The sequence below is a fragment of the Acipenser ruthenus genome, chromosome 53 (genome assembly GCF_902713425.1).
Source record: "Acipenser ruthenus chromosome 53, fAciRut3.2 maternal haplotype, whole genome shotgun sequence".
Lineage (NCBI taxonomy): Eukaryota > Metazoa > Chordata > Actinopteri > Acipenseriformes > Acipenseridae > Acipenser > Acipenser ruthenus.
In genome coordinates this window covers 1,917,995-1,935,817 of record NC_081241.1, presented here as the reverse complement: position 1 = coordinate 1,935,817, position 17,823 = coordinate 1,917,995, and the positions used below count along the sequence as shown (strand labels likewise).

The window sequence follows — 17,823 nt, the reverse complement described above, 5'->3', positions numbered from 1 at the left end:
CTATTAAATCCATGGGTGGCGCTACTTACAGTAGAGGTTTGAACTTTACTCAAACTTTTGAACGCACAAAACGGAAGTCGCCATTTTAACTTTGCGAGAAAAAGAGACAACTGCAGAAATATGAGTTAAGGAAGTTTAGTTCAGCACCAAATCCACGTAAGTTATTATTATTATTATTATTATTAAGGAGTAGACTGTGGGGAAGTAGAGTTTTTTTTTTATCTAAATCTTTATCTTGTAATTGAATATGACGTTCTTCAGTAGAAAAGACGCAAGGCCATTCGATGACAATCAACTGAAATGTAACTTTTTTCAACTCCTCTGTCTAATATAGATACAGTAGTTCTAATCGACGCGATTATGGCGACAGGCAAAAGTGTATGTTTTACCATACTTAGATGAGAGTATATGACACGATTTAAACAAACAGAAGCAGTCATCACCTAACCACCAATTTTATATTGGTGTTTATATCGATACATAACTTGGTATATTTTAGTATCACTCGTAATTATTGACAGCTGTAATAATATATAGAAGACTTTTCTTTGAGTAAAATTCAGTATAAAAAATGAAAAAAAGATTCATCACTGAAGAACAAAACGAAAGTAAAAAATAACAAGATGGAGGATGTAATAGGTTTTTTTCTCTGTTTATTTTAGATGTTATGTTTTTTTATGTTTTTTTTTCTTCAGAGTGGTGGTATATTTATTTCCGAGTTAATCCTAGTCACTCACTTTTAATTAAATATCTTGGTATTCCTGAATAGATTACAGTACTGTAATGAACCTGCTCGTTCACGGCTACTGGGTTAAATATGCAATAGCGTGCCGCTGCCACCACAGAGGGTCCGATAGTTAGATATATTTATAGAATAAGGGAGTGTGTGTGAAGTCACGTCACAAAGACACCAGGAACAGCAACTCAGGACAAACAATTTATTAGTATAGTTAATTAAAACAGGGCAGTTAGCGATCTTAGACCATACCAATAAATGAGACCAATTGAGCTCGATTAATTATTCACTGCGGTGTAGGCAGACACGCCCACTGCAACCCCCGTGGAGTAAGAAAATAAAACTCAAACACAATCATTCATTAGTGAACATGAATCACACTACAATCAAAAATAGCGCTAAAATACAATACATTAAGTACAAGGTAGCTCAAAGAAAACTATAAACAGATAAATCAAATCATTAACAGTGACCCAATATAGACAATAACCATATAACACAACAAACTGAAATACACAAAATAAACCTCCACAAGGATGTGAGTGAGCGTGCCTGCCCCCTGCAGATCCACGCAGTGTTTACAGTGTAATAGTTTGGAATTGGTGTGGTTAAGATCAATAAAACACCAAGATTACAAAGTAGAAATACAACAATAGTAAAACAATTTAAAAGAGTACTGCCCTGGTTTCTCATCAAAGTCAGTTCCCCCCAGTGCTCACACAGAGCACTCTATCCCGGTCAAACCCCTGTGTTGAGCGCTAGTCCCCTTTTTAAAGTTCAGGCAATCAAATCGTAATCGCCGGCACCTGCAGACCGACTGCTTTACCTGAACAAAACTCAGGTGTGCGGTGATAGTCCTGATGGGCAATCAACAAGGTCCATTACAGTACATAGTAATGCAGTATTCTGGACAGAGCAACGTTTCTAAGCAGTACGATGTCATTCCGCATCGGTAGTTATTTAGTAAATAACATTTCGGGTACAACTTCACTTGACGGACTTATTCATTAAAATGTGTTGCCTGTTTTTAAACAGCACATGTTTTACATGTTTTATTTATTTATTATGTTTGTTTGTGTGTTACTGACATAGTCCTATTTCCCTCTGTGTTGTAATGCTTAGGCTTTAGTAAGGCCAGAATATGATGTTATAATGGCGCTTTCTGTTTCTTTTTAATTAATTTAGCATGTTTCGTATCCCGTGGTATACACTGCAATCTACATGTAATTTCACTGAAGTTACCTCTTAGTGGCATTCTGACATAAGAAACTAGCCTGGGATACAGTCAGTACACCACGTGTTCGGTCCCTGAAACAATATTGAAAGCATTTGACTATTAAATCCATGGGTGGCGCTACTTACAGTAGAGGTTTGAACTTTACTCAAACTTTTGAATGCACAAAACGGAAGTCGCCATTTTAACTTTGCGAGAAAAAGAGACAACTGCAGAAATACGAGTTAAGGAAGTTTAATTCAGCACCAAATCCACGTAAGTTATTATTATTATTATTATTATTATTATTATTATTATTATTATTATTATTATTATTATTAATGAGTAGACTGTGGTGAAGTAGAGTTTTTTTTTATCTAAATATTTATCTTGTAATTGAATATGACGATCTTCAGTAGAAAAGGCGCAAGGCCATTCGATGACAAACAACTGAAATGTAACTTTTTCAACTCCTCTGTCTAATATAGATACAGTAGTTCTAATCGACGCGATTATGGCAACAGGCAAAAGTGTATGTTTTACCATACTTAGATGAGAGTATATGACACGATTTAAACAAACAGAAGCAGTCATCACCTAACCACCAATTTTATATTAGTGTTCATATCGATACATAACTTGGTATATTTTAGTAGCACTCGTAATTATTGACAGCTGTAATAATATATAGAAGACTTTTCTTTGAGTAAAATTCAGTATAAAAAATGAAAAAAAGATTCATCACTGAAGAACAAAACGAAAGTAAAAAATAACAAGATGGAGGATGTAATAGGTTTTTTTTTTCTCTCCCGATTTTTAGATGATTTTTTTGTTTAATTTTTTTTCTTATTTTAACGTCGGTTCACTAAATTCAATCAGTCATTGGTGAAGTAGCCTAATTCCCTATACCGCGAACTTGTAATCTTACGAGAAGTAGTTTAGTCAAAATCTTTAATGTTGTATACGAATGCGTAATTCTTATACACTTATGCATCTGCTATACACTAAACATAACGCAATAATCAAAGGCATTGTTCCGCCCAATTCACTCTTTAACTTGTGTTTTAATATAATGTCTGGTTTACAAAACAGCCATGCCTTCATCAAACGTGTATCATGTTACATTGAATCATTCACTGATGAACGGTAGCCTGATATTTTATTACAGTGACACTTTGCCCGAATGAGTTTGTTGCAGTATTTCTTCATGAGCATCATAATAATATTATATAAAGAAAGTACAGGTATGCCCTGATTGAAATTCCAGTCGTGACCAGCACTGTTGTTTGGCTAGTCAGAGCTCGTGAAGTACTTGTTTTCAGCTGGCCACCAGAACACTACTTTTTGGACACAAAGTCAATAACATAATACTGGATTTGAAAAAAAAAAAAAAAAAAACATCCAGGCTCTCAGTATTTAATGCTTTCATTGTTCTATATTTGAATCACTTAGGAATATTATATAAAATACTTAGTATTTTGTGAAGAAGTATTAGTGATTTATATTTTATAATTTAAAAAAGCAATTACAACACAATCCGTAACAATAAACATCATTATACTATATACTGAATTAGAGATTACATTTTTATAAAAATAATTAATAAAATCTGCAAAAAATGCAAGTGCCAGTGGTCAAGCCCTTCATAAGTTGAGTCAGCGTCCAAATTCCAGGCATCCATTCTCACCATGCTCCACTCCAAAGCAGCAATAGAAGTTATCTTCCAACAGTTTGGGATAACTGAAGACTGGAGTCATCACTTGATAGAAACGGCGCAGAGAAAGATGTAGCGGAAACAATCTAAAAGTTTTATTGGTGACAGCACTGCTAAATACACCAAGGGGACCTACTGAAAGAAACTAAACATGTATAAATGAGTGCCTGCAGTGAAGAAGTATTTTATAAAATTTCCTTTTCTAATTTTTTTTTCAGTGTCGAGAAGCATACAGTAGCCACTTCAATGGATACAAAGCATGGCTTGTTACTTGCCTGGATCAAGCATTTCTGAGTTCAGGATTGTGCTGGTAGGGAAGACTGGATCTGGGAAGAGTGCCTCAGGAAACACCATCCTGGGCAGAACAGAGTTCAGATCTGCAGTCAGCACCTCTGCAGTAACAAAGGTGTGTGAGAAGAGAGCAGGAGTAAGTAATGGGAGACGGGTCACTGTGGTCGACACCCCAGGCTTGTTTAACAGAGAGCTCTCTGAAGAGGATCTGAAGCGTGAGATTGTGAGGTGTGTTTCTCTGTCTGCACCGGGACCCCACGCTTTCCTCTTGGTGCTGCAGGTGGGGCGATTCACACAGCAAGAGAGAGAGACAGTGGGGCTAATCCAGAAGCTTTTCGGTGAGAGGGCTGCCAGGTATATCATACTCCTTTTCACACGTGGGGACGATCTAGACGACACGACCATTGAGGAGTACATCCAGCGATCCAGTGAGGGCCTCCGAGAGATTGCTGAGAAGTGTGGGAACAGGTATCATGTCTTCAACAACAGGAACAGTAATCAGAGTCAGGTTACGGGGCTCTTGGAAAAAATCGAGAGAATGGTCGCAAGAAATGGTGAAAGCTGCTACACGAGAGAGATGTACCAGGAGGCTGAATCAGCCATGAGACGAGAGCAAGAGAGGATGAGGAGTGAGAAAGAGGAGGAGAAACGCAGGGAGGAAGAGGAGCAGAGGAGGAAGTTCCTGGGTGAGCAGAAAGGGACAGGCATTCTTGGTAAGTTTCCCTTTTGTCAGCAATATCTGTGCACCGGGCAAATGCACCCCACATACAAAGACAAGATGTGCCAAGGGGCAGTGAGTCTTTGAAACGGCCAGGAACCCCCCTTAAGGATGTTAAAAAAAAAAAAAAAAATCACAAATTTACTTGTCTTGCTGAGTTAGTTACTTTAGAGCAATCACTCAGATTCCAAACTTCTTGTAAATCAATAAGACACCCCTGACAAAAAAAACAAATTATGTTATAACTATTTATTGAGAACTGCAACACAAAAAACAAAAGAAAGTGCACAAATTTGGAACCAACAACAAGTATAGAACAAATATAAATTTATCTGTAAGTATCCAGTGTGTGATACTCTTCAAAGCAGACACAAAACTGTCTGCGCTTATAGAAATAGATCCCAAATCTAAAACTTGGTTTTACAAAACCCATAACCCCATCTTAGTTATGTAGCCCCGCCTGCCTTCTAACCAAGACATGCAGTAAAAGCATTTCACCCCCGCCCTCTATACAGGACTCGCAGGAGCACAGAGGGCACATGAGGCGACCCTGCAATACTGGGTCTCACTGCAGCACTGGCCCTGCACTGAGCTGGTGCAATCACCCTTAACAAACTATTACACATCAGAAGTGATTTTCAGCATTCAGTGCAGTTCTATTTAAAATACTGACCGTTTCTTTTTTTTCTCTTACAGATTTGAAAGCGTGGCTCTCCCCCTTTTCATGTAAGTACATGTTTTTTTCTGTACATTTCCCTTTTGTTTATACCAGGGATGGTCATGTCGTTGTTTTAAAACAAAAGTCTTGTTTTAATGTCCACGTAGGCTCAAGCAAGGCTGTATTGTTTATGGGATGGGACTTGCAGCATCACATCCACATATCTGAAGCTTGTCCTTTCATATTCAATTCCACAGAACTTTTTTTTTTCTTTTCATAGCTCATGTAATAAGGTGCACATTATTTCGAGAGTAATAGCCAGCTTGATCAACTTTAAGCAAATATACCTGTAAATGAGAGAAAGGGTTTATTATTAAAAAGAAAGTATTACTTAACATATAGCTCATGAGTAAAGCCGGAGTGCAGAACGAGGGCATGATTAGCAGGGGAGTGCAGAGCGAGGGCATGTTTAGCAGGGGAGTGCAGAGCGAGGGCATGTTTAGCAGGGGAGTGCAGAGCGAGGGCATGTTTAGCAGGGGAGTGCAGAGCGAGGGCATGTTTAGCAGGGGAGTGCAGAGCGAGGGCATGTTTAGCAGGGGAATGCAGAGCGAGGGCATGTTTAGCAGGGGAGTGCAGAGCGAGGGCATGTTTAGCAGGGGAGTGCAGAGCGAGGGCATGTTTAGCAGGGGAGTGCAGAGCGAGGGCATGTTTAGCAGGGGAATGCAGAGCGAGGGCATGTTTAGCAGGGGAGTGCAGAGCAAGGGCATGTTTAGCAGGGGAGTGCAGAGCGAGGGCATGTTTACAGGGGAGTGCAGAGCGAGGGCATGTTTAGCAGGGGAGTGCAGAGCGAGGGCATGTTTAGCAGGGGAGTGCAGAGCGAGGGCATGTTTAGCAGGGGAGTGCAGAGCGAGGGCATGTTTAGCAGGGGAGTGCAGAGCGAGGGCATGTTTAGCAGGGGAGTGCAGAGCGAGGGCATGTTTAGCAGGGGAGTGCAGAGCGAGGGCATGTTTAGCAGGGGAGTGCAGAGCGAGGGCATGTTTAGCAGGGGAATGCAGAGCGAGGGCATGTTTAGCAGGGGAGTGCAGAGCAAGGGCATGTTTAGCAGGGGAATGCAGAGCGAGGGCATGTTTAGCAGGGGAGCGCAGAGCGAGGGCATGTTTAGCAGGGGAGCGCAGAGCAAGGGCAAGTTTACAGGGGAGTGCAGAGCGAGGGCATGTTTAGCAGGGGAGTGCAGAGCGAGGGCATGTTTAGCAGGGGAGTGCAGAGCGAGGGCATGTTTAGCAGGGGAATGCAGAGCGAGGGCATGTTTAGCAGGGGAGTGCAGAGCGAGGGCATGTTTAGCAGGGGAGCGCAGAGCGAGGGCATGTTTAGCAGGGGAGTGCAGAGCGAGGGCATGTTTAGCAGGGGATTGCAGAGCGAGGGAGTGCAGAGCGAGGGCATGTTTAGCAGGGGAGTGCAGAGCGAGGGCATGTTTAGCAGGGGAGTGCAGAGCGAGGGCATGTTTAGCAGGGGAGTGCAGAGCGAGGGCATGTTTAGCAGGGGAATGCAGAGCGAGGGCATGTTTAGCAGGGGAGTGCAGAGCAAGGGCATGTTTAGCAGGGGAATGCAGAGCGAGGGCATGTTTAGCAGGGGAGCGCAGAGCGAGGGCATGTTTAGCAGGGGAGCGCAGAGCAAGGGCATGTTTACAGGGGAGTGCAGAGCGAGGGCATGTTTAGCGAGGGAGTGCAGAGCGAAGGCATGTTTAGCAGGGGAGTGCAGAGCGAGTGCATGTTTAGCAGGGGAGTGCAGAGCGAGGGCATGTTTAGCAGGGGAGTGCAGAGCGAGGGCATGTTTAGCAGGGGAGCGCAGAGCGAGGGCATGTTTAGCAGGGGAGTGCAGAGCGAGGGCATGTTTAGCAGGGGAGTGCAGAGCGAGGGCATGTTTACAGGGGAGTGCAGAGCGAGGGAGTGCAGAGCGAGGGCATGTTTAGCAGGGGAGTGCAGAGCGAGGGCATGTTTAGCAGGGGAGTGCAGAGCGAGGGCATGTTTAGCAGGGGAGTGCAGAGCGAGGGAGTGCAGAGCGAGGGCATGTTTAGCAGGGGAGTGCAGAGCGAGGGCATGTTTAGCAGGGGAGTGCAGAGCGAGGGCATGTTTAGCAGGGGAGTGCAGAGCGAGGGCATGTTTAGCAGGGGAGTGCAGAGCGAGGGCATGTTTAGCAGGGGAGCGCAGAGCGAGGGCATGTCTAGCAGGGGAGTGCAGAGCGAGGGCATGTCTAGCAGGGGAGTGCAGAGCGAGGGCATGTTTAGCAGGGGAGCGCAGAGCGAGGGCATGTTTAGCATGGGAGTGCAGAGCGAGGGCATGTTTAGCAGGGGAGTGCAGAGCGAGGGCATGTTTAGCAGGGGAGTGCAGAGCGAGGGCATGTTTAGCAGGGGAGTGCAGAGCGAGGGCATGTTTAGCAGGGGAGTGCAGAGCGAGGGCATGTTCAGCAGGGGAGTGCAGAGCGAGGGCATGTTTAGCAGGGGAGCACAGAGCGAGGGCATGTTTAGCAGGGGAGTGCAGAGCGAGGGCATGTTTAGCAGGGGAGTGCAGAGCGAGGGCATGTTTAGCAGGGGAGTGCAGAGCGAGGGCATGTTTAGCAGGGGAGCGCAGAGCGAGGGCATGTTTAGCAGGGGAGTGCAGAGCGAGGGCATGTTTAGCAGGGGAGTGCAGAGCGAGGGCATGTTTACAGGGGAGTGCAGAGCGAGGGCATGTTTAGCAGGTTTGTGGCGACCGCCACATCAATTATGTTAAAAATACATCATTATCTGTTCTTTAATTAGAATGGATTTAACCTGGCCAGGTTAAAATACATTTTTCTTCTCTGCCTTATTTATTATCTTATCTCCCGTTTGGCTTAGTTGTCCAGGCTTGAGGGTGATTTATCAGGGTTCATTGTATTTATTTTTTCTATGTGAAGGCTCTTCTATTATGCCAGTTACGGTAATTGTTTTAATTAAAGCCAGCTGGGTTTCATTGATAAAAAGAGAGTATTGTGGGAAATGGTGGTGTAGCCTGAAAGGAGATCTGATCTGTGTTTGCTGGAAGCAGGAAGCGGGAAGCGGGAAACTGTTAGAGTTGTTGCGGTTTCTTTTTTGATTTTTAAATTATTTAAGCTTATCTAGAAATTATGTAACATTTTTTCTTAAGTAGTACTGAGCTAACTGTCACGAGTACAGCTCTGGAATGCTGTTCTTTTTTTTATATATATGGATGATTTGAAACTGAAGAAAACGGAGATCGATTTGCAACCCAGTAATAACGCGTAGCGGGTCCTCAGACACACGGCAGGAAGGGGTGAGACGGTCTGTTAGACTTTTCCTTTTTTGTGCTGGACAATGCTGGATTACAATGAGCGTTTGTTTTGATACTTTATTTTTCTTTGGAATATGTATTTTGCAAGTTTGATTTGTCTTGAAGCATGATGGACTTTGTTTTTTGGATTGACTTTGTCGTTTTTTTCTGCAATAAGGAACTTTGCAACTGCATTCATTTACATGGACTGGTTCTCTTTTTGTTAATACTTTGATTGTGTTTCAAACTGTTTTGTGTACCGTTCTTACCAGCAATATCCAGGATTAACAGGGTCATTTTGAGTGGTCTTTGCCGTATTACTTGCTGTTTCACTGCCAAAATATTTATATCAGTGTATACACTATGCATTCGATTGTGCAATGAGGTTTCTTAGAGCAATGTTTAAGGTATATTTTGCTTCCTTTGTATTGACATTGTACTGTTCTACAGTTTTTTGCCATTGTAAAAAGGTTACTGGAGATAAAAACACTCTTACCCACGAACTTTTGGTCCCATTATTCGCTGTCAATCAGTCTTTAATTATCTGTTTTTGAAATCAGTTAGTTTTGGCTTGTGTCTTAAAAGTCTGGTTGTTACAAGGTGCGCGTCCACATAACCAGGGCTAAAACAGAAGGGAGTGTGCCCAATGTTGGTGCTTAGATATGGTTTTAGTATAGTTATTATTATTTGTTTATTTAGCAGATGCCTTATCCAAGGCGACTTACAGAGACTATGCATCACTATGCATCAGCTGCAGAGTCACTTACAACTACGTCTCACCCGAAAGACGGAGCACAAGGAGGATTAGTGACTTGCTCAGGGTCACACAGTGAGTCCGTGGCTGAGGTGGGATTTGAACCGGGGACCTTCTGGTTACAAGCGCTTTTCTTTAACCACTGGACCACACAGCCTCCTATATTAATCCAAATTGGAGGAGCTATAACCGGGTGGGGACATACGGGAGCACAGAGGGCACATTAGGCCCCTCTGCAATACTGGCTCTCACTGCAGCACTGCCCCTGCACTGAGCTGGTGTAATTATTATTGTTATTTATTTCTTAGCAGACGCCCTTATCCAGGGCGACTTACAATTGTTACAAGACATCACATTATTTTTACATACAATTCCCCATTTATACAGTTAGGTTTTTACTGGAGCAATCTAGGTAAAGTACCTTGCTCAAGGGTACAGCAGCAGTGTCCCCCACCTGGGATTGAACCCACAACCCTCCGGTCAAGAGTCCAGAGCTCTAACCACTACTCCACACTGCTGCCCTTAACAAACTATTACACACAACAGGGAAGTCATTTGAAACATTTTGTTCTTCATACATATTTGAGGTACTGAAACACTGTTCGCTCAGCGCTGTGAAAATGTGCTTTTCAGAGAGATACCAGCTTTCAGCAGTCAGTGCAGTTCTATTTAAATTACTGACCGTTTCTTTCTTTTTTTTCTCTTACAGATTTGGGAACGTGGTTCTCCTCCTCTTCACGTAAGTACATTGTTTTTTTCTTTATATTTTTCTCTCTTGTTTATACCAGGGAGGCACATTGGTTAAAATCACAATTTACAGTCACGATAGGTATGCGGTCGTTGTTTTAAAACAAAAGTCTTGTTTTAATGTCCACGTAGGCTCAAGCAAGGCTGTATTGTTTATGGGATGGGACTTGCAGCATCACATCCACATATATGAACCTTGTCCTTTCATATTCAATTCCACAGACTTACAGCTCATAATCTGTTTGAGGTTCATATTTTAAATATTAGTAGCCATGTGTTTTGCTGTTGTATTGTTAAGCAGCGTGGATGGGAAGCCCCATCCATATTAAAAACCCAGTGCAGAAGGTAAACAGTTCTCTACCCTCAGTGTGGATGTTAGGAGCGAGAGCGGAGAGAGTGACAGAGAAACAAAATTTAAAAACCAAAACGTAAGGATCAGTGAAGGCAGTTGCTCAGCCTGAACTTGGCGTTCTTTTGTGTTCGAGATTTGTTTTGTTTAATTATTTATTTTCACTATGTGAGCAAGTGTTTTGTGTTTGAACTTTTTATTTATTTTTGTTATTTAAAAATAAAACGGTGCGCCGTGTCATTTACTTTGAACTGCAGTACTGCTTGGTGTCAGTATTATTATTATTATTATTATTTATTTCTTAGCAGACGCCCTTATCCAGGGCGACTTACAATCGTAAGCAAATACATTTCAAGTGTTACAATACAAGTAATACAATAACTTTTGTTCAAGCAAAGTACAAGTGTGACAAACCACAATTCAATAATACAGCAGATAATAGTGATAGTGACATCAGGATATGATTAAATAGTGATAGTTACATCAGGATATGATTAAATACAAAGTACTACAGGTTAAACACTTGGCAGATTACAGTATTCTGAAGTACAGGATTAAATGCAGTAAAATAAGGGGCAGATAAGAGCAAAATAAAGCACATTTACATGAAGGGTGATAGTGTCCCAGGATACAAACAGAGGAGTTCTACAGGTGCTGTTTGAAGAGGTGAGTCTTAAGGAGGCGCCGGAATGTGGTCAGGGACTGGGCAGTCCTGACATCTGTAGGAAGGTCATTCCACCACTGTGGAGCAAGGGTGGAGAAGGAGCGGGCTCTGGAGGCAGGGGAGCGTAGCGGAGGTAGAGCTAGTCTTCTAGTGCAGGCGGAGCGGAGAGGTCGAGTGGGGGTGTAGGGAGAGATGAGGGTCTGGAGGTAGCTGGGTGCAGTCTGGTCAAGGCATCTGTAGGCTAGTACAAGAGTCTTGAACTGGATGCGAGCGGTGATCGGGAGCCAGTGGAGCGAGCGGAGTAGTGAAGTAGCGTGGGCGAAGCGAGGCAGAGAGAACACCAGGCGGGCAGCAGAGTTCTGGATGAGCTGGAGCGGACGGGTGGCGGACGCAGGGAGGCCAGCCAGGAGGGAGTTGCAGTAGTTTAGGCGGGAGAGTACCAGGGCCTGGACCAGGAGCTGGGTAGCATAGTTGGTGAGGAAGGGTCGGATTCTTCGGATGTTGCTCAGGAAGAATCGGCAAGTGCGTGCCAGAGTGGAGATGTGCTGGGAATAAGAGAGGCAGGGGTCCAGGGTGACGTCCACCCTGTCACACGTGGTGTCCAGCGTGGGATCACCATCGCCATCACCATCGCCTCCTGGACTCAGGTCAGAAGAGGGTACTGCAGGATGGGAGGAAGAGCCGCAGAGAGCTGCAACAACAGCAGCAGCAGCAGCTGAACAAGAGGTGGTGGTCCCGGGTGCCAACTCAATTTGGCCGCTCGGACTGGGCAGCCGAATAGGAGCAGTGGAGGATGGAAGGGACTCCCATGTGCGGTGGCTGTGGCAAGTTTGGGCACATCCAGGAGGACTGCCCTTACGGGGACCTCCAGTATGAAGAAGCGTGGAACCAGGGTCTGGTGGGGGACGCTGCAGAGTGGTTCTGGGCAGTGGACCAGACCCGGCCACGTCCTGCGCCTGAGAGGGAGGAGCCCGAGCGTCCTGCGCCTGAGAGGGAGGAGCCCGAGCGTCCTGCGCCTGAGAGGGAGGAGCCCGAGCGTCCTGCGCCTGAGAGGGAGGAGCCCGAGCGTCCTGCGCCTGAGAGGGAGGAGCCCGAAGGTCCTGCGCCTGAGAGGGAGGAGCCCGAGGAGCCCGAGCGTCCTGCGCCTGAGAGGGAGGAGCCCGAACGTCCTGCGCCTGTGGGAGGAGCCCAAACGTCCTGCGCCTGAGAGGGAGGAGCCCGAACGTCCTGCGCCTGAGAGGGAGGAGCCCGAACGTCCTGCGCCTGTGGGAGGAGCCCAAACGTCCTGCGCCTGAGAGGGAGGAGCCCGAACGTCCTGCGCCTGAGAGGGAGGAGCCCGAGCGTCCTGCGCCTGAGAGGGAGGAGCCCGAGCGTCCTGCGCCTGAGAGGGAGGAGCCCGAACGTCCTGCGCCTGAGAGGGAGGAGCCCGAACGTCCTGCGCCTGTGGGAGGAGCCCAAACGTCCTGCGCCTGAGAGGGAGGAGCCCAAACGTCCTGCGCCTGAGAGGGAGGAGCCCGAACGTCCTGCGCCTGAGAGGGAGGAGCCCGAGCGTCCTGCGCCTGAGAGGGAGGAGCCCGAAGGTCCTGCGCCTGAGAGGGAGGAGCCCGAGGAGCCCGAGCGTCCTGCGCCTGAGAGGGAGGAGCCCGAACGTCCTGCGCCTGTGGGAGGAGCCCGAACGTCCTGCGCCTGAGAGGGAGGAGCCCGAGCGTCCTGTGCCTGAGAGGGAGGAGCCCGAAGGTCCTGTGCCTGAGAGGGAGGAGCCCGAGCGTCCTGCGCCTGAGAGGGAGGAGCCCGAGCGTGCTGCGCCTGAGAGGGAGGAGCCCGAGCGTCCTGCGCCTGAGAGGGAGGAGCCCGAAGGTCCTGCGCCTGAGAGGGAGGAGCCCGAGGAGCCCGAGCGTCCTGCGCCTGAGAGGGAGGAGCCCGAACGTCCTGCGCCTGAGAGGGAGGAGCCCGAGCGTCCTGCGCCTGAGAGGGAGGAGCCCGAGCGTCCTGCGCCTGAGAGGGAGGAGCCCGAGCGTCCTGCGCCTGAGAGGGAGGAGCCCGAACGTCCTGCGCCTGAGAGGGAGGAGCCCGAACGTCCTGCGCCTGTGGGAGGAGCCCGAACGTCCTGCGCCTGAGAGGGAGGAGCCCGAGCGTCCTGTGCCTGAGAGGGAGGAGCCCGAAGGTCCTGTGCCTGAGAGGGAGGAGCCCGAGCGTCCTGCGCCTGAGAGGGAGGAGCCCGAGCGTGCTGCGCCTGAGAGGGAGGAGCCCGAGCGTCCTGCGCCTGAGAGGGAGGAGCCCGAGCGTCCTGCGCCTGAGAGGGAGGAGCCCGAGGAGCCCGAGCGTCCTGCGCCTGAGAGGGAGGAGCCCGAAGGTCCTGCGCCTGAGAGGGAGGAGCCCGAGGAGCCCGAGCGTCCTGCGCCTGAGAGGGAGGAGCCCGAACGTCCTGCGCCTGAGAGGGAGGAGCCCGAGCGTCCTGCGCCTGAGAGGGAGGAGCCCGAGCGTCCTGCGCCTGAGAGGGAGGAGCCCGAGCGTCCTGCGCCTGAGAGGGAGGAGCCCGAACGTCCTGCGCCTGAGAGGGAGGAGCCCGAGCGTCCTGCGCCTGAGAGGGAGGAGCCCGAGCGTCCTGCGCCTGAGAGGGGGGAGCCCGAGCGTCCTGCGCCTGAGTGGGAGGAGCCCGAACGTCCTGCGCCTGAGAGGGGGGAGCCCGAGCGTCCTGCGCCTGAGAGGGGGGAGCCCGAGCGTCCTGCGCCTGAGAGGGGGGAGCCCGAGCGTCCTGCGCCTGAGAGGGGGGAGCCCGAGCGTCCTGCGCCTGAGAGGGGGGAGCCCGAGCGTCCGCAGCCCGAGAGGGGGGAGCCCGAGCGTCCGCCGCCCGAGAGGGGGGAGCCCGAGCGTCCTGCGCCCGAGAGGGGGGAGCCCGAGCGTCCGCAGCCCGAGAGGGGGGAGCCGGTGCGTCCGCAGCCCGAGAGGGGGGAGTCGGTGCGTCCACAGCCCAGGTACCCGCCAGCAGGGGGAGAATACCTGCTGGTTCCACCGCCACCTCTGTGGGAGGACTGTGTGTCGCTCGCACCTCCAGAGGGAGAGTTCCTGCAGGTTCTGCCTCCATCACCGCCACCAGCAGAGGGAGCATGCCTGCCGGTTCCCCTGCTGCCGCCAGAAGGGGAGGAGCCCCTGCCGCCTTTGCCGCCAGAAGGGGAGGAGCCCCTGCCGTCCCTGCCGCCAGAAGGGGAGGAGCCTTTGCCGCCAGAAGGGGAGGAGCCTTTGCCGCCAGAAGGGGAGGAGCCTTTGCCGCCAGAAGGGGAGGAGCCTTTGCCGCCAGAAGGGGAGGAGCCCCTGCCGCCAGAAGGGGAGGAGCCTTTGCCGCCAGAAGGGGAGGAGCCTTTGCCGCCAGAAGGGGAGGAGCCCCTGCCGCCAGAAGGGGAGGAGCCCCTGCCGCCAGAAGGGGAGGAGCCTTTGCCGCCAGAAGGGGAGGAGCCCCTGTCGCCTTCGCCAGGAGCAGAGCAGCAGCAGCTGCCTCTGCCTAAAACACCACCTGAGGGAGAGGAGCAGGAGCTGCCTCTCCCTTCACGACAGGACGGACCGGAACAGGAGGCTGGCGGTCCGCAGCTGCCCTTGCACAGGCTGCTAAAAAGGGCAAGGGGGAAAACGGCCAGCTCACCGCGGCTGAGAAGAGGGCCAAACCTAGCCCCACCGCTGGTCCTGGCTCCCCTCCTGCAGTCGCCTCCCGAGGGTCCGCCGCTGCACTGTCATGCATCGCCCGGGGATACCTGCCTTGCACCGCTCAGGGATGCCACGTTTGCATCGCCTGGGGCTGCCTGTTGCTCCGCATCGCATGGGGCTGCCTGCTGCTCCGCATCGCCTGGGGCTGCCTGCTGCTCCGCATCGCCTGGGGCTGCCTGCTGCTCCGCATCGCCTGGGGCTGCCTGCTGCTCCGCATCGCCTGGGGCTGCCTGCTGCTCCGCATCGCCTGGGGCTGCCTGCTGCTCCGCATCGCCTGGGGCTGCCTGCTGCTCCGCTTCGCATGTGGAGCTGCCAGTTCCAGGGTACGAGGGAGAAGTGGAGCTCCCGCTGCCATTCCATCATGGCCGCCCCCAGAAACACCTTGCTTCCCCCTCTTCCGGGACTTTGAGACTGAGGGGGGAGATGGCCGCTGGGGCCAAGTGTGCGTTGCACAAGGGGGGGGGGGATGTGTAACAGTGCGAGGAGCCCTGTACAGGGTTTTGTTTGTTTATTTTTAGAACGGGGTCTCCCCCTCCGCCCCTCTGCAGTTTATTATTTTGTATTTCTTTTGTTGTATTGTTGTATTATGATCGTTATGATTTATTTATATATGACGGCAAAGCGCCGCAGGTTTTGTTGTTGATTTATATTTATGTATTGACGGCGTAGCCGTGTGTTTTGTTGTTGTATTGTTTAGCAGCGTGGATGGGAAGCCCCATCCATATTAAAAAACCCCGTTCAGAAGGTGATCATCTCCCGAGTTAATTAGGTGATTTAATTTGTTACTAATTGGGAGATGGTCATCTGTATATAAACCTGCAGCTCTCTACCCTCAGGGTGGGTGTTAGGAGCGAGAGCGGAGAGAGAGAGAAACGAAAATTAAAAACCAAAACGTAAGGATCAGTGAAGGCAGTTGCTCAGCCTGAACTTGGCGTTCTTTTGTGTTCGAGATTTGTTTTCTTTTGTTTAATTATTTATTTTCGCTCTGTGAGCAAGTGTTTTGTGTTTGAACTTTTTATTTATTTTTGTTATTTAAGAATAAAACGGCACGTCGCGTCATTTACTTTGAACTGCAGTACTGCTTGGTGTCAGTATCCTTCCTGTATCTAGCCTGACGTCACGACTCCTCCACCGTGTCACAGTTGATGGTTTAAGTGTTACCTGTAAAACCTGCTGGATCGTGGCTGTCCAGAGAAGAGGGTTGGCCACCCCGGTTTAGCTGAAACAGCGCCCCCCACTGGTCAGGGGCCTCCCGATTCCAGGCAGAGACTTCCTTCCTCGCCTCCAGGATTCAGTAACTTAGTAACTCTGAGTTAAGAGGCAACTCGCTTGAGAGTGTGAAAGGAGCTTTATGTTCAGTCCTGGGTTACAGTGGTGAGGAGACATTCAAACTGGGCAATTCAGATCAGGGAAAAGAAACAGGAGTAAAGTTCAAATTAAATAAATACAGTTAAAACAGGTGACTTGCAAAATGCAAAACATTTCTTCTTATTGATGACAACATATCCATACATCATTCAATTAACACTAAACACAAAGTCTTTTTATTTTTAAATGAAACAAACTGTTTTGAAATGGAGCTCTGCTGTTATAAATCATTAAACACAGTGGCTGGGCTGATATTTCTAAAGCTCATTTTTACTGCACTGAGACAAACTGATATTTTTTGCAAGTGTGAGGGGGTGTGGGTTCTTTACTTAGACACAGGAGCCAGAAGTTTTATTTGAAATGCCACTGGGCGCACTGTTTTATTAATCCATAAGATGGCACTCTTGTGCCGTGGCTCAAATACCAGCAACAGTATTTCTGAAGTTCCTTTTACTATTATTATTATTATTATTATTATTATTATTATTATTATTATTATTATTATTATTATTTATTTCTTAGCAGACGCCCTTATCCAGGGCGACTTACAATCGTAAGCAAATACATTTCAAGTGTTACAATACAAGTAATACAATAAGAGCAAGAAATACAATAACTTTTGTTCAAGCAAAGTACAAGTGTGACAAACCACAATTCAATAATACAGCAGATAATAATGATAGTTACATCAGGATATGATTAAATAGTGATAGTTACATCAGGATATGATTAAATACAAAGTACTACAGGTTAAACACTTGGCAGATTACAGTATTCTGAAGTACAGGATTAAATGCAGTAAAATAAGGGGCAGATAAGAGCAAAATAAAGCACATTTACATGAAGGGTGATAGTGTCCCAGGATACAAACAGAGGAGTTCTACAGGTGCTGTTTGAAGAGGTGAGTCTTAAGGAGGCGCCGGAATGTGGTCAGGGACTGGGCAGTCCTGACATCTGTAGGAAGGTCATTCCACCACTGCGGAGCAAGGGTGGAGAAGGAGCGGGCTCTGGAGGCAGGGGAGCGTAGCGGAGGTAGAGCTAGTCTTCTAGTGCAGGCGGAGAGGAGAGGTCGAGTGGGGGTGTAGGGAGAGATGAGGGTCTGGAGGTAGCTGGGTTCAGTCTGGTCAAGGCATCTGTAGGCTAGTACAAGAGTCTTGAACTGGATGCGAGCGGTGATCAGGAGCCAGTGGAGTGAGCGGAGTAGTGGAGTAGCGTGGGCGAAGCGAGGCAGAGAGAACACCAGGTGGGCAGCAGAGTTCTGGATGAGCTGGAGCGGACGGGTGGCGGACGCAGGGAGGCCAGCCAGGAGGGAGTTGCAGTAGTCTAGGCGGGAGAGTACCAGGGCCTGGACCAGGAGCTGGGTAGCATAGTTGGTGAGGAAGGGTCGGATTCTTCGGATGTTGCTCAGGAAGAATCGGCAAGTGCATGCCAGAGTGGAGATGTGCTGGGAATAAGAGAGGCAGGGGTCCAGGGTGACTCCAAGGTTCTTAGCTGAGGGAGAGGGAGAGAGTGTGGTAGATTCCAGAGGAACAGAGATAGAGAGATCAGAGGAGGGGAGGAGGAGGGAAAGAAAAGTAGGTCAGATTTAGAGAGGTTGAGTTTGA

At 48.6% G+C, this 17,823-nt stretch overlaps 1 protein-coding gene across 8 annotated transcripts in view; it reads left to right on the top strand.

Annotated features, from left to right (window-relative positions):
• The first annotated feature begins 41 nt into the window (after nt 1-41).
• LOC131723102 (protein diaphanous homolog 1-like) overlaps nt 42-17,823 on the top strand; it is a 98,285-nt gene continuing 80,503 nt past the window's right edge. For 5 of the 8 annotated variants that reach the window (XM_059016504.1, XM_059016503.1, XM_059016501.1 and 2 more), the window contains exons 1-4: nt 1,838-2,225; nt 3,882-4,667; nt 5,369-5,398; nt 10,102-10,131. In XM_059016504.1, the coding sequence (XP_058872487.1) occupies nt 3,923-4,667; nt 5,369-5,398; nt 10,102-10,131 (805 nt within the window). In that variant the 5' untranslated portion in view covers nt 1,838-2,225; nt 3,882-3,922. Of the gene's footprint in view, nt 157-1,837; nt 2,226-3,881; nt 4,668-5,368; nt 5,399-10,101; nt 10,132-17,823 lie in introns of those variants that run through there. The other 3 variants (XM_059016508.1, XM_059016509.1, XM_059016502.1) reach the window with 2 other exon arrangements.